The 15249-nt window shown below is 41.3% G+C and overlaps 1 protein-coding gene across 1 annotated transcript; it reads right to left on the reverse strand.

Annotated features, from left to right (window-relative positions):
* Nucleotides 1-879: 879 nt before the first annotated feature.
* Nucleotides 880-15008, reverse strand: prkaa2 (protein kinase, AMP-activated, alpha 2 catalytic subunit). The gene is made up of 9 exons (XM_042112029.1): nucleotides 14773-15008; nucleotides 12971-13112; nucleotides 10106-10199; nucleotides 8681-8825; nucleotides 7496-7583; nucleotides 6778-7002; nucleotides 5209-5710; nucleotides 4700-4826; nucleotides 880-4328 (listed from the first exon to the last, which is right to left on the reverse strand). The coding sequence occupies exons 1-9, from the start codon at nucleotides 14864-14866 to the stop codon at nucleotides 4087-4089; spliced, it is 1659 nt and encodes a 552-aa protein (XP_041967963.1). The 5' UTR covers nucleotides 14867-15008; the 3' UTR covers nucleotides 880-4086.
* Between the last annotated feature and the right edge of the window lie 241 nt (nucleotides 15009-15249).

Consider the following 15249-nt stretch of genomic DNA (forward strand, 5'->3'; position numbering starts at 1 on the left):
GTATCAATAGGTATTGAGTCATACAACTTCCATGAAATATCTGTCAGGTGTTTCTATATAGATTGGATGAATACTTTTGTATTAAATGTTCTTTTACATATTGTAATAAACATGAATACTGCATTGATTATTCTGCCATTTATTTAAACCATTCTCAGACTCTAATGATCTGTTAACACCTACATCAGATTAATAAAAACCAACATCAGTAATTGTCATTCTGAATTGAGATCTATCTAATTGCACCCTTAGTTATGCTATAATCAACATAATAAGCAAACCATTAAATTATTCTTATCCCTTAACTATTATAATCATTGAACTTTGTAAACTTTAACTGTAAGTCAGAATTTGCTATGTGTAGATGACAAATGACAGATTTGCCTGAGGGTACTGTATAATCTGGGTGTGTTGTGCTAACCCTGCATTTGTTCCAATGTACTTTTGTGTATAGTGTATGTCCTGAAGCCTCCCCCCATAACAAGATAACAACTTAATTTAGGTTATGGAAGGAAACAAAGACTAAACATCTTTAAAATATGTTTCATGCAGTATTATATTCCCACACAGATAAAATAATCAGATTGTCAAGGAAGTATGTGTAGGGAGATTTCATCAATTGAACTATTCTCAGTTTAAAGCAACATGATGTAATTCTACCTTAAAACAAGAGCTTCAAACTCAGTGATGCCACATTGACTTCTAATAAGGAAAATGGAATCTCTGACATCCCTGATGGGCATGTTATACTGTTGTCGGTTTTGGGTACCCCATTAGCGCTAAATGGGTATTTACTCAGCACGGTGAAAAGGGATGGAATGGGGATTTCCTATATTATGTTCCTCAGACTCAAAACAAAGACAGACGTTGAGACCACACCACAAGCCCACAATCTTGATTATAGACGTCTTTATTTTTAATACAATAAATACTTATTAAAGTGCAAATCAGAACAGTAACACCATGCAGTGCATAACACGTGAAATAGAGATCACACACACAAACAAACATACACACACACACACACACACACAAACACACACAAACACACACAGCAAAGAGACAAGAGAGAACAACCATATAAAACAACTTTCTCAGAATACCCACAAAACACAGGGGCACACAAAACAGCAGTTCACTCCACATCAGGAAAGCGTCTCTCCCCTGTCCATGGAGAGAGGGACTGAGACACAGCCAACATGGCTACCAACATAAAAGACACAGCACACTTACTCAAACAGCTGTAGTGAGAGAGAGGGATGCTTTGTGGCATGTTATGCAGGTGTACATACATGTGTAGGCCTACACCTGACATCATTGTTTAACACCTTTGCCCTTTATAGAAGTAATGAAAATATGAACATCCTTTCTATCAATCTAATGACATATAAACAAGTTACGAAGGTTGCAATATATTCTATTTTACCTCTCTCACTCTAAAGTAAATAGTTAAGTAAAGTCATTGTGAAGTGTAGTTGCAAATACAGAGCATCAGAGGGCGATGTTTCAATGAAACTTCCCCTGACTATTTGGTATTGTGAGATCACACTTTGAAGTGCATCCATTGCCATGACAACTTCACAACTGACAAGTATGGCTATGGGATTATAGTATTCTCGTCTGGGCTTTGGTACAGTGTACCATCTCAGTCCAGAGCAATTATTCAGAAAAGTCAAATCTGCCTCCCAAATTGTACTGTAGTAATGCACAGGCCTACACACACACACACACACACACACACACACACACACACACACAACAACAGCGCTTAAGGAAACACATGAAGGCTTCAGCTGAACGAAACGGTCAAATCCCTCTGATATGATAGACACCATTTTGTCCCACTCACTGACTGACTGACTAACTCTTACTGTAAGCTCCAGTGCTTTTAAATAACTTTACATTCAGTTTAAACTGGTATGTTGACAATGAATAATCTCTTTTGTTACCATACAGTACATTTGAACATTGCAAACACACAGACAAACAGTACCATTCTCTCAACAAAACCCTTTACCCACTCTATACAGATAAGAAGGGTCCCAGACTATTAGCAATGCCATACACACACTGGCCAGGTGAGGGCGCTATACATTCAACTTACTTACAACTTATTTTGATTCTACACGGATGGAGACTACATTGATTGCAAGTTGATATATAACATACATAGTCTACTGTAGAACTGTATGTTTACAACTGGTTTAATTAAATGTACAAATCAAAACCAATCATAAACATACACTTCACACACTGCATAGTTGGCTTGTACGTGCATTCATTTTTACTACTGATACGCCTACTAGAGTTTGACATAAACAGCTAATCCATTTGCAAGGACTAGCCATGTCCTGGGAAACTAGTTTGAAACTGTCTGTTAAAGCCTTCCATTAGCTAAGGCCCCCTTAGCCTGGAAGCACGTTAGTGGCAATCTTTCATCCCCAACATCTTTGCACCCCTTTGCCTGTTTCTGTGGTAACTTAGTCGGCTAAGTTGTTGGCACAGAAAAACAAACTAAAATAAAACCCACCCACCTCTTTAGTCATTTGGATTCACAGTAACAATTTCCATGTGAGGTTAAATAGTGTACATAAATAAACAGCGCTAATAAATAATCTCTACTTCAAGATCACAATGAAATAATGATGTATTCTCAGTCAAACGACAACACACATCGATTTTTTTCCTTTTAAGGCAACTGGAGGAAGGTTACCGAGGCTCTTGTTTTTTTTTTGGCCCTTGGCTTGTGTTTCCATCCAAGGCTTACGAGGAGGCTACACACACACACACACACACACACACACCACCTTTATCCTTCATTTAAAATGTTGTGAAGGGGTTGTGAATTAATTGGCCGATCAGCATAGCACTGTTACATTTCACTCAGATTGCAATAAAACCTTGTCAGATCCATTCTAGCATATGGTGCTTTCACATTTTGTATGACTCAATATTTCTACTGTTGTATAATGTCTACATTGCATTATATAAGATTATGATATATGTTATACTATGACAAACCACAGGTATCTTCATGTGGTCCTCACTAGCTATATAACCTGTCAGTTTCAAACAGTGCTATGCTGACAGCAAGAGCATGTACTTTTTTACTTTGTGCACAGACATCTTAGAGTACCTTTGATCTGTGTGTCAGAAGATTGTGTGCCAGTCTAGTGTTCAGAATTTGAGAGAATAATTGAAAAAGTAAACAAAAGAAAGTTTAAAAAAAAATAAAGAGAGAATCCAAGACTCATATATACAGTAACTGAAACATATCAGCATGATAACTCAGGCATAGCCATGTACTGTTCATATGCCAGGGCAAATCTCTGTGCTTACGCTGTCATTAAAAGGGAAGGGGTGTGTGCCTAATGTAGCCGTCTGTAGCCTGTTTGCATCTGTTTTTTTCACACAATATTGCCTTGAACCTCACTGGCTTTAACCTTGAGGACTACTGCGTCCCTCACACATATTTCAGCTCACTAAAAATATTTAAGGTCGTAGAGCCACACCTTCACTAGGTGCTTAAAATAAGGAAACTATATTCTATATTCTAAAAAACATTCCTCGAAAAAATAAATATGAATCTGCATACTAAAACAAAACTATGATCTCTTCCTCATTTGCATGTATAAACTTAATTTTTTTTGGTATGCGATTTAAATCAGCCTCTGTGTCTCTATGAAAAGAAATCTAAATCGTAATAGAAATATAGTGTCATCATACATCATGTTGTACATAATCGGAATCTTTTACAAAAGATAAACGTATATAAAAACCAGAGAGAAAAAAAAGAAGTGAACTCCTGTCGAACCCTTTCTTGTTCAAATCTGAAGGTCCTGCATTGCTACAGTGATGACATGTTCAGCAGCAAAGCATGATTGTGGATAGGGGGAGAGAGGGAGGGAGGAAGAGAGAGAGAGGGAGGGAGGAAAAGAGGGGGGGAAGGAGGGATGACAATGACTTGCAGGCTATCTGTGCCCCTGGTGGGGTTGTTGGCAGCCCCGAATGACCTCTGCCCATGAGGCACGCCAGCTACCTGGGCACTGGCCGGTCAGACCGGCTGGCTGACTGGCATCTGGCCTCTCAGCGTGCCAGCGTGGTGATGAGGCTGGCGCACATCTCAAAGAAGTCCATGGTGTGGCTGCCCTGTCGCGGCGCCAGCATCGGCGAACTGCCCGTCAGCGAGCCGGGCAGGGAGCTGCTGAGCTGGGGCATCTCCATGGCGACTGACGCTGAGTCAATACTCAGGCGTTGCCGGTGGAGACCGGCGATGGAGCCAGAACGCTGTGGCGTAGACGAGCCGGACTTCTGCTCAATGATGTCATCTGAAAACAATGAATCGGAGAGAGCAGAATATTGATGCATATGAGCACCTCTAAAGTCAACTAGTCTTCCACTGATTTTATGAACATCATTAATTGCTGTCAATAAATCAATCAATCAATCAATCCATCAAATTTTATTTATATAGCGCCTTTCTGCAAAATTGGAATAAAAGGTTTTGAACAATAAGGGAATACGGCCTATTAAAAAACCTGATACGGCAGAAATAAAGTGACCAGTAAGGAAAAGCAAAGTGATTATCATATACAGTATATATTGCTATGCTCATGTGACTTATTTATGTGTCTATATAATCAGCGCTAATGCTAGCGCTAATGCTTTCAGCAGCCTTAGAGGACTTGGCGTTTATTACCATCGATGCTCTTGAAGTCCAGCAGGTAACTGCGGTTGTCCACTTGATAGAGCTGTAGACTCATCTTCACAAAATTGCCTGTTACTGGATTCTTCCTTCGGACACGCAGGTGGTACGGGTTCACAACCTACAAAAGATAAAAACATGCCATTTCCAGCAGACAACCAGTGCACTGCATTTCATATTATGTGATGTGTGATTGACATATACACAGTGTTATGCACAATGTTATTACTTAATATATCCGGTATGCACAATAACAATTTTTGCATGAATTAAATACAAAAAACATAAACATTTTTCAAACCTCAGCAGTTATTGTTATGGAGTTCCAAATTACTTTAGTTTTTATAAGTTATGATGACCTAAAGGCAATCTGTGCCTTTGGTGGCAAATACAGTATATCACACGGTATATTACAGTATTCATGTGAACTACTTATGAACTATGTTCTATTGTCTATGTGAGGACCTCTTGATGGAAATTGTCCCCCCTAACTCGCCACTTGCCTTCCAGTCGAACTCTAGCTGCCTCATGGCACGGTACACCTCGGCCATGATGTCGTAGGGTTTACTCTGGCTCCGGATGCCCAGGTGCCATTTGGCCTTCTTGACGGCCAGCGGCTTGGGCTTGGTGGTGTTGAGCGCGTCGAGTGGGCAGCGTGCTTTGGGGCTGTCGACCAGCAGTGGCGGCATGCGCTCGGGGTGTGGCTTGACCCCCGGCGGCAGCGGCATGCCTTCCTCGATGAAGGAGCCCGTGGGCGGGCTGGAGGCCAGGTAGAACTCGCTGGCCTGGTTCATGATGCGGCGGTTGTCGATGATGAGGTGGTAGGCCACCGCCAGCTGGTCCTGCGGGTCGCCGCTGTACAGGCTGCTCATCACCTCCGACTCGGGGCACTCGAACTTCTCGCACACCTCGCGTACCGCGTCCTCGTCCACCACCGTGGCGTCGTACGACGGGTCCTCAGGGAACAGGTAGCCCGGCAGGTCCTGCTTGAACCACTCGTGCTCTCTGGAAGGACAGTTAGGAGTCTTAGAAAGTAGCCTGGTAGTTCAGTTCACCACTGCAACCACAGACACAACCACAGACAACCACAGACATACCCTTCATTTTATTTCTATTAACTGAGGTTTATACATTGATTTTGCTAAATGTCCTCAGCTATGAGGTTAATACACAGTGATGGGCTATACATGGGAATGCATGTTTTTTCTTTGTTCTTCTTGCTGATTAATGCCCTGAACTGATTCTGTCTCATTGGGTTATTGGGAACTGTGGTTAATACAAGGTGTTTTCTTTTTTAATGTGCATAATACACAATGCGGATAATACATATACATACATATAATACATATAATACACAATACGGCAAATCTATTTGTACACATTTAGACATTAGGCTTGTATAACATGCTATATTCATTGATGAATTTGTGTTATTATGTTATGTTTATAGGAAAATAAGTGAACGCCCTGTGTACTGAGTGTTATAAATAGCATAGTTCAGTATACCTACTACAAATACATTTAAAATTGCACATTGACTTTAACGCTGGCACAGTTTTAGAGTAAATGGAAACTTGTGTAAGGGTGTATTAAATTACAACCACGGGGCGACAGTGGCTCAGGAGCTAGAGGAGTCGTCCAGCAACTGAGAAGGTTGCTGGTTCGAGCCCAACTCCTCCTGACCCTGTCGAAGTGTCCTTGAGCAAGACACTTAACCCCAGTGCTCCCGATGAGCAGGTTGACGCCTTGCATGGCAGCCTCCACCATCAGTGTGTGAGTGTGAGTGTGTGTGTGAATGGGTGAATGTGAGGCATGACAATGTAAAGCGCTTTGGGTGCTCACAGGAGTCGAAAAAAGCCACTAGCCACTATTCATCACTAGCAGGACATCCTAGGCAGGTCCAGTACTGGCACTGTGATATTTATTGTTGCAGTATTTATTGTGACCTAAGGTTTCCTCTGCATTGTAGCTTCCAATGATTTGTGTTTGTTCACTATGTAAGTCACTTTGGATAAGAGCGTCTGCTAAATGAATAGATGTAGATGTAATGTGATGTGACATGTTCCTCTCACCTGATGTCTTTGATGGTGGCTCTCTTCAGCGGGTCCACCTGCAGCATGAGCATCAGGAGGCTGGCCACCGAGCGGTTGAGGTGCTCGGGGATGTAGAAGACCCCGCCACGGATCTTCTTGAAGAGAGTGGGCACATGCTCATCATCAAAGGGCAGCGTCCCACAGAGCAGCGCGTAGAGGATGACGCCGCAACTCCAGATGTCCACCTCGGGGCCAGCATACAGCCTGGGAGAGATGCAGCAGTCGTGAGCACACAGCTGCATGCAGAATATTGCACAAGAAACGGAACAGACCCTCTTCTGATGGTCAGCAATGTGGTCTCAGGTAGCCATTAAGACCCAGATATTCATTCTTTTCACATCCTGAAAGTGTATTTGAGTATCTTTTAAAATGCTATCAGGGTATAACAACGTGTCAATAAAAACATTTATTTCTTCTCTTTGTGGTGAAATTTTATTCTTGTGGAGCCATCAGTAGTTAGCAGATGCATGAGTTTATTTAGCCAATAATTAATTCATTGACTGATTTAGGGCCTATGACAACAAGGACAGCTGTTACATGTTACATAAAACAGCTAGCCAGCTAGATAACATTCCGGTCTTCCATTTAAAGATGTTTCCTCGGTGAACACACTTTAAATTAAACAAATGGGCCCCATATGTATCACATATATATTGCAGTAAAATGCTCCTCCTTTGCGGAGGTCATGACCTCTAACCTTCCGGAGATGACCTCTGGGGCAGCGTAATTGGGAGACCCGCAGCTGGTCCTCAGGAACTCCCCGTCTGACATCATGTTGGACAGGCCTGCCAATGAAAATTGAGTCAACCAAACCTAATTAGCGCCAGGGATGTCTATCCAGAGCAGGCCAAAGAGCAGTCAATTTGTTTGGTTGCTGCCGTAGCAACTTGAGGTGTGATCTAATGAGTGGCTAACGAGATTAGCACAGCATAAACTAGTTCCAGTTCAAGCTGGTTATGTGCACAGCGAGGTCAAGCATTTGACTAGACAGGTTGCAAGGACTAGCAATTGTTAGAGCCATTGTTGTTATGATTGTTTCTAAATGTAAGCGTTTCGAATGGTCAGATACCAGCAGTGCTCCTTATTCTGGTTTTGCAAAATAATACCAGACATTCGTTCATAACCTTTCCTATTTTATCAATAACACTAAATTAATAAGTTCAACTTCTGTTTTTGTCAAATGTCAATGTCAGTGAAATGGAAAGCTCTTTATATGTTTATCACTCCTATAATGTATCTTTATAATGTATCACTCCTAATAATATCTTTATAATGTATCACTCCTAAGTAAAGGAGAGTCTTTCTCTCCCCACCCTGTTTTTGTTTGTTTTGCTCTCAGTGAGAGCTGCGGGTGTGGAAACACTTCCCCCCATAATGCCCTCACCCTCTGCAGTGTTCCCTGGGACTTCACTGGAGTTTAATGTTGCATGGTCCTCTCCTGAAACCTATCACATAACAGCAGACCCTACAGGACCCTTTCCGGAGTGGAGAGAAAACACTGACACTATCACTGAACAACTCCCCTCTTGTATCTCTCCCTCTCATCCTTTTTCCTTTGTTCTCTAGCCCTCTATCTAATTATTGTTGTCTATATATTTTTGTGTTCCTCTCTCTCTCTCTCTCTCTCTCTCTCTCTCTCTCTCTCTCTCTCTCTCTCTCTCTCTCTCTCTCTCTCTCTCTCTCTCTCTCTCTCTCTCTCTCTCTCTCTCTCTCATTCTCTCTCTCTCTCTCTGTCTCTTCTCCAAGTTTTTTTTTTATGGTGTATGAGGGGAGCTACAGTTTCAGTTGAGGTGGATGCACTTTTTTGATTGTCGATGGCTTGTGCAATCTTTCCAACTCCCGTTCTCTCTATCCCTCTGCCTCTCCCCCCACTCTTTCTCACCGAAGTCGGCGATCTTGGCATTCATGCTGCCATCCAGCAGGACGTTCTCAGGTTTCAGGTCCCGGTGAACCACCATGTGTCTGTGGCAGTAATCCACCCCGGAGATAATCTGCTGGAAGAGCCGCCGTGCCTCACTATCCTCCACCTGCTCCAAGGGAGAGCCGCCGTTAATACTCACAGACACACACACACACACACACACACGCACACACACACACACACACACACACACACACACACGGGCATACAAAGGCTCACCTGCTATGACATAAGAAGGGCTAATTAAAGCACACAAACACACACACACGCACACACATGCTCTCGTACATGAATACAGAAACATAGCAAACATAACAAAACCTTCAAGTGTCAAGCATTCATTATGAATTCCTGGGTTTGAGAAATTACACTAATTTAACTGAATAATTTCTGTTTAGTGCTTCAGAATTACATAATAATAATTATAGTATTAACATACTAAATACCATAAACATACTTAGTAATACAATGATGACATACAATGACATCACTGTTTCTCTCATCAGAAAACTGCACCCAGGAGGAGCAGAAAAGAGGAGTTGACGGCTATGTTTAAAACTCGAAGCTGGCATTTTAGCTATTTTCCATGGAGTTTTAAGAAGCTTGCTACGTATTGTCTATTATTGAATAAGAGGAGGCCTTGTTAAAAGGTGTATGGAGTAGGAGGCTGAAGGAGGGCAAAGGCTAATCCTCGGGATCCTCAGATCCTCAGTCTTCATGCTATATAGTAGCCATACTGTACTGCAGTAGCCTGAAAAGTTGTGGGTTCAATTCCTGGCTTCCACCGTTGCGAGCAAGGCACTTAGCCCTGAGTTGCTCTGGGGGGAATATAATTGTAATATAATTGGCATATGTAAGTCGCTTTGGATAAAAGCATCTGCTAAATTAATAAATGTACTGGTACATGTAAAATGTCTACAGTCACAACAGTCATCTGGAACTGTCACCATGTCAGAACTAAACACGGTGAAGCTGCTATGCGTTAAAGCTCTGGAACACACTTTCGGAAGACATCAAAATGGCCCCAACTGTAGCCAGTTTTAAATCTACACTTCAGACCATACTGTTCTCAGATGCCTTCTGCTTACTGCACTAAGTTCTGTACCTGTCTGTTAATTATTCCACCTTGTGTTCTTTATGTTTTCATGTTAATTATTCTTTATTTTTAAATGATTTTACCTTGTGTGTTTTATGTTTTCTTTTTATGTTTTATTATGATTATTATTGAAATGAACAATATAATAGGGGATAAGGTATTCATGCATCATCCAATGCAGTAAAAAAAATATTGTGCTATCACACTGTATTGTATTTTCCTACAACAGACATCACATTAATCCAGAAAGACCCATGGTTAATGTAAGTTCTCTGAATTGAGTGGCTTACCCTTCCGTGCTTACAGATATAGTCAAACAACTCCCCACCAGATACATACTCCATCACCATGAAGAAATCTGTGGGGGTGCTGATCACCTGATACCTGAAACACAGGTACAATACATTGATTAGACTAATGCCAGGGCCGAGCCATAACAATTCAAAATGAAAAGCTCAAATTGAAAATATATCATAGATTTTAAAACCATAGATTTAACAATTCATCATCCACCATCATAATGTGAATCACGACATGGTTCATAATAATGTAATGAATGTATTATATATTTTCCTATCAATAAAATGACGATGAAGAGCTATGAATTCCTTTGGAGTGCTTATTCAATTTTTAAGATTAGAAAAAGTTTAGATGCCAACTGCCTTTCAAAGGATGCATCTCATTATTAACTCAATATGTCATTTTAACTGGCTCCCTGACGAAAGTTCATTCTCATTAAGGTGCCATTGCTCTGAGCTGGAAAAAAGCAGCCGCCCTGTTTGACAAGCCGAGAATCTGAGTGGTTAGTGAGATTCTCGAGATTTCGGAGCAAAAGGTTAGGCGTGTCAAGGGGAGCGCGCTCATCCCTACTGAGGGATCCTTTCTCTGGGGCCTCCTGTCTACCCAGTGCTACTCTGTCATGGGAAGGCTACTGATTGAAGGAGACAGACATTCACAATACTCCAGAGATATACACTGAAACCCTATTCAGACAGGCTCTAACACACACACACACACAGGCACACACACACGCACAAACACACACACACACACACGCGCACACATACACACACACACACACACAGACTCAAGATATGTACTCACATACAGCGACTCAAGACACACACACACAGACACACACACACACACACACACACACACACACACACACAGTCCAGTGCTGAGACATCATTGTGTGTCTGAGAGCCTGCTGTAGCGAATGCAAAAGAAAATGTTGAGGCTGTCGGGGAGAGAGTGCAGATAAAGGCCTTATTATAGCTGACTTCCCCACGCTGCTGCTGAAGCTGCAGAACACTGACAGCACCGAGGTGCCTACCACACACACACACACACACACACACACACACACACACACACACACACACACACACACACACACATTTTATTTGGATCCAAAAGACAAGCAAGGAAAACAAGATCCAAATACTTTAAAAAGAGTCGCTGACAAGATATAAGGTCTATATAGCTCACATACTTTTATGGGTATTTCCATTTATAATTTTCAACACTTTCAACACACACCATTTCTATACTAGCATGCTCCCTGTGATGGCTGAGACTAACAAAATTGTGTGCATCACACACAAACACACACATATAAGTGCACACTAATAGGCTATACACACACACATTCCACAGATACACACATGCACATATACATATACTACCGCATGCAAATCACTTACAAACACATAAACACACATATTATTGCCCAGTCAAATATACACACACTGTATACATGTGCCACATATAACATACACACTCGAAGATACACACATACAGACTCACATACACATACAATACATACAGTATACATGCACCACACACACACACACACGCATACACACACACATACTCGTAAAGAAGCAGCCATAGCTAAGTCTGGTCAGTGTCTCCACTGGGCCTAAAAATAACATTGACAGGTCATCGCCATCAGACAGAGGAGAATAGGAATGTTTGTGCAATGAGGTAAAGAACAGAATGAATTGGAACATGTTAATAGAATGGAGAAGAGGGGGAAAAGATTGATAAAAGACAGTACAGGTTCAACTGTGCCTGTATGGACCCTTTCAAGAGAGTTCCATTATCAGCATCATAGTTGGCCCCACAAGACTTCCTTTTTAACATTCCATATGTTATCTTAATGCAGAGGAAGTAGATTGGGGCCCAAATAGAACGTTCAAGCATTGTTTTTGTTTACCTTGTTGAAAGGGTCTATATGTATTTGTGTTTGATTCGGGGAGGGGGGCAGAGAAAAGAAAGAGAAAGAGGGAGCAATAGAAATAGAGACAGCGTGTGTGAGAGAGGAAAAAATACAACTCACACACGCAAAACATCGGAAATCTCAGAGGGATTAGGTTCCTCTCCTGAGCTGATTTTGCTGAACATCCTCGCTGGGAGCCAGTCAGTTTCCTGTGGGTGTGTGTGTGTGTGTGTGTGTGTGTGTGTGTGTGTGTCAATAAAATGACGATGTGTGTGTGAAAGAGCTATATGAAGCTAAACTGACTTCAAAAAACCCTGTACGCTAACACCGCCGTGAGTTCTCAGGGCACACAGCAGTTCCCAAGGCAACACATCAGTGCACTAATAGTAACATATAGAGTTCAAAGCATGCACCTAACCACTGATAACAGCTGTATGTCAAAACACATTGCTCTTTTCAATCAAGGAATAACACTCCTAAAGTACTATGTAATATGTTGCGTAGCTTGAATAAATATCAAACCTTCAAAACATAAATAAACAGCAAGCAGGGCTAAAGACCTTTTGTAAACAATTTCAAAGAACCCTTTATGATAAGGGAAATCCATAGGTTGGAGCTGAAAATATCCTAGAGTCATGCAAACAGTAGGCCTAAACCCACTAAGACAAAAAAATGTGAGATAGCAGATCCGTTAACTAGTACTAGATATCATAGAAGTATAGTAGATAGTAAATATTATTTATCCCATGTCAGGTTTGACAGGGGCATACATGGGATTTATGTGTGTGAGGACTGAGAATGGTGTTTGGGTGAGCCCTGTGGTATACATGTCTTCCGGGATATGCCTGATTAGAGTAATAAACAAACTTGATTACTTTTCCCACACACTTTGACAGAGTTTTCTAGCATTATGTCAAGTCATTCAACTTACAGTTTGATGATGTGGGGATGCCGAAAGAGCTTGAGATTCTGGATCTCACGTTTGATTTTGCCAACCACATCGAGACTGCGGATCTTCTGTCGATTAAGGATCTTCACTGCAACTTTGTGTCCAGTTAGTTGGTGCTCTCCAACTACACACACACACACACACACACACACACACACACACGCATGCACGCACGCACACAAACACACACACACATACATTGAGGCCACACATTTACAGCCCTCCCTTTGTGCCATACTAAAACAAACATGCTCACTTTCATTATTTTGGAGGACTCTAAACTACTAACTTTGTAAGCAGGCTGCAATCACATAAAGTAGCTGAAAGCACGAATTGGGCTGAGGTTGTTGTGTAAGCATGTATGTTTAGAAATCAGTCATGTAGAGAAAGAAAGAAATAAACTCCCAGAATCCCTTCAAACACGCACAGGCGTTATTACAGGATTATGTCCGTGTTGCTGTATTTAATTACGTTTTAATCATGACGCATATTTAATTATTCCATGTTAATAATGACACCTTTGCCATGCAAAAGGTCTATTCGGTATAAAGATGATACATTTTCATACAAAGTAGCCTATCTTAATCAAAAGTAGCTTATTGTAACAAGTCTGAGAGGAGTAGGCCTAGCCAATATACAGTACTTTCCTACGTTTGGATGGTAAAGACCTCAAGGAAGAATAGACTAGGCGTGACGGTAGCAGTGTCCTTCACTGTAGACGTGACATTGTGATTTCAAGGTTAGTTTGTGTTGGCTATGTCACAGTGATGAACTCTTCATTGGACGTGTTTCGGTGTGAAACTGTCACCAATGGGAAAATTAAGCAATGTCAGCTATCCGTGGTTGAACAGCAACATAGTAGCCTATCATAGTTACACCTGACCAAACCTGCGCGCTGACGTACACAGGCCTTCTGCTCTTGATGAAAACATCAATCGACGTCAACAGGCTAGACTACTTTAATTTATTTTAAAAAACAGAGTAGCATTCACATCAGCTTCGCCACAAGGACTCCCATTCATGCTGAAGAAACCTGATTTGCTATGAATAGCTTAACTACGCAGGCTAGTTCTATTTTGAAAAGTTACCACGAAGCCATGTTTACTCTGCTGATAAGGACGAATGCAGTGCGTCCCTAGGCTATACCGTGCAAATTAGTGACATTTATCATTTTTTCGACCTACAAGTCGTGTTTTCACGGGTATTTCGAATAGGCAAGGTCATAGCTTGTCAGTGAGGAAAATTAGTCCATCTAGGCATAGTCGATAGCAGTTACCAATGATAGAACTGCAAGTGTGTAGCCTACATCAGAGGGCATACACACTTGGTTACATTAATCATAACCTGCTTATCTACCGACGCTGTACGTAAACATTTATGGCTTGGTAAAAGCCGTCGTTGAATCTACCAACACTAATAAAGTATTGGTTACTAGATCACACGACCCAGTGCTTTCCAGCAAGCAGGTAACGAATTAAAGACATGAGTATCTTGCAATCAATTATATACATCTCATTGAAACGGCTATAGTATGATGAGAAAATAGGCTATCGCGCTCTGGTGCTGGATTGTTTCGTACAATTTACTGATATTCTTAGTATGCATTTACGTAGTTTACTGGTTGCATAGATTGCGTGCTTGAGTGTTTCTACGTTAGCCAGCCTAGGTATACTGCGTACACGAGCCACCGGCAAGTTCAACACTGTAATAGGGACAAAAACATACTATTTGTCATGATCTAATGACAGCTGAGCATGGAACAAAGAAAAAGGAAGTCACTTAACTCTTCACTTTCCCAAAGGTCCCAACTCCGAGTGTGTCCCCGAGGATATAGTGTCCTATCTTAACCCTGCCTTCGTGTTTCTGCTTCTCAGCCATTTTACCATTTGGGATCCTTCGTTTGCAATCGCTTGTGTGCAGAGGGAGGCGGGGTCCAACTGGAGTAGAGACACTGCATGACAGCAGAAGATCACGCACAGCTCATTATCAAGGCTACATTTTCACTATTTATTTGAGCAACTTTTTTAATGATGATGATGACGATGATAATAATTTTAGGCTAATAATTATAATGATAATGATAATAATAAAATAATAATAATAATTGGTATTGGAAGATTAGTATGTATTATTATTATTATTATTATTATTATTATTATTAGGCTATTACAATCGTTACTACAGGTGTTGTTCTTCTTCTTGTTAGACCCTAAGTTGTAGGCTATGTAAACATAAAGTGCAAACCTATTTGCAGCATAGGC

The sequence above is a fragment of the Alosa sapidissima genome, chromosome 12 (assembly GCF_018492685.1).
Source record: "Alosa sapidissima isolate fAloSap1 chromosome 12, fAloSap1.pri, whole genome shotgun sequence".
In the NCBI taxonomy this organism is placed as follows: domain Eukaryota; kingdom Metazoa; phylum Chordata; class Actinopteri; order Clupeiformes; family Clupeidae; genus Alosa; species Alosa sapidissima.

Bases quoted from the DNA above. Each gene is read 5' to 3' on its own strand.
- prkaa2 (XM_042112029.1), bottom strand. From the start codon at position 14,866: ATGGCTGAGAAGCAGAAACACGAAGGCAGGGTTAAGATAGGACACTAT. The intron at 13,113-14,772 runs GTTAAGTGACTT...GTGTGTGTGTAG, and splicing joins GACCTTTGGGAAAGTGAAGA to TTGGAGAGCACCAACTAACT. The intron at 4,827-5,208 runs GCAAGTGGCGAG...TATCTTTTGTAG, and splicing joins AGCTAGAGTTCGACTGGAAG to GTTGTGAACCCGTACCACCT.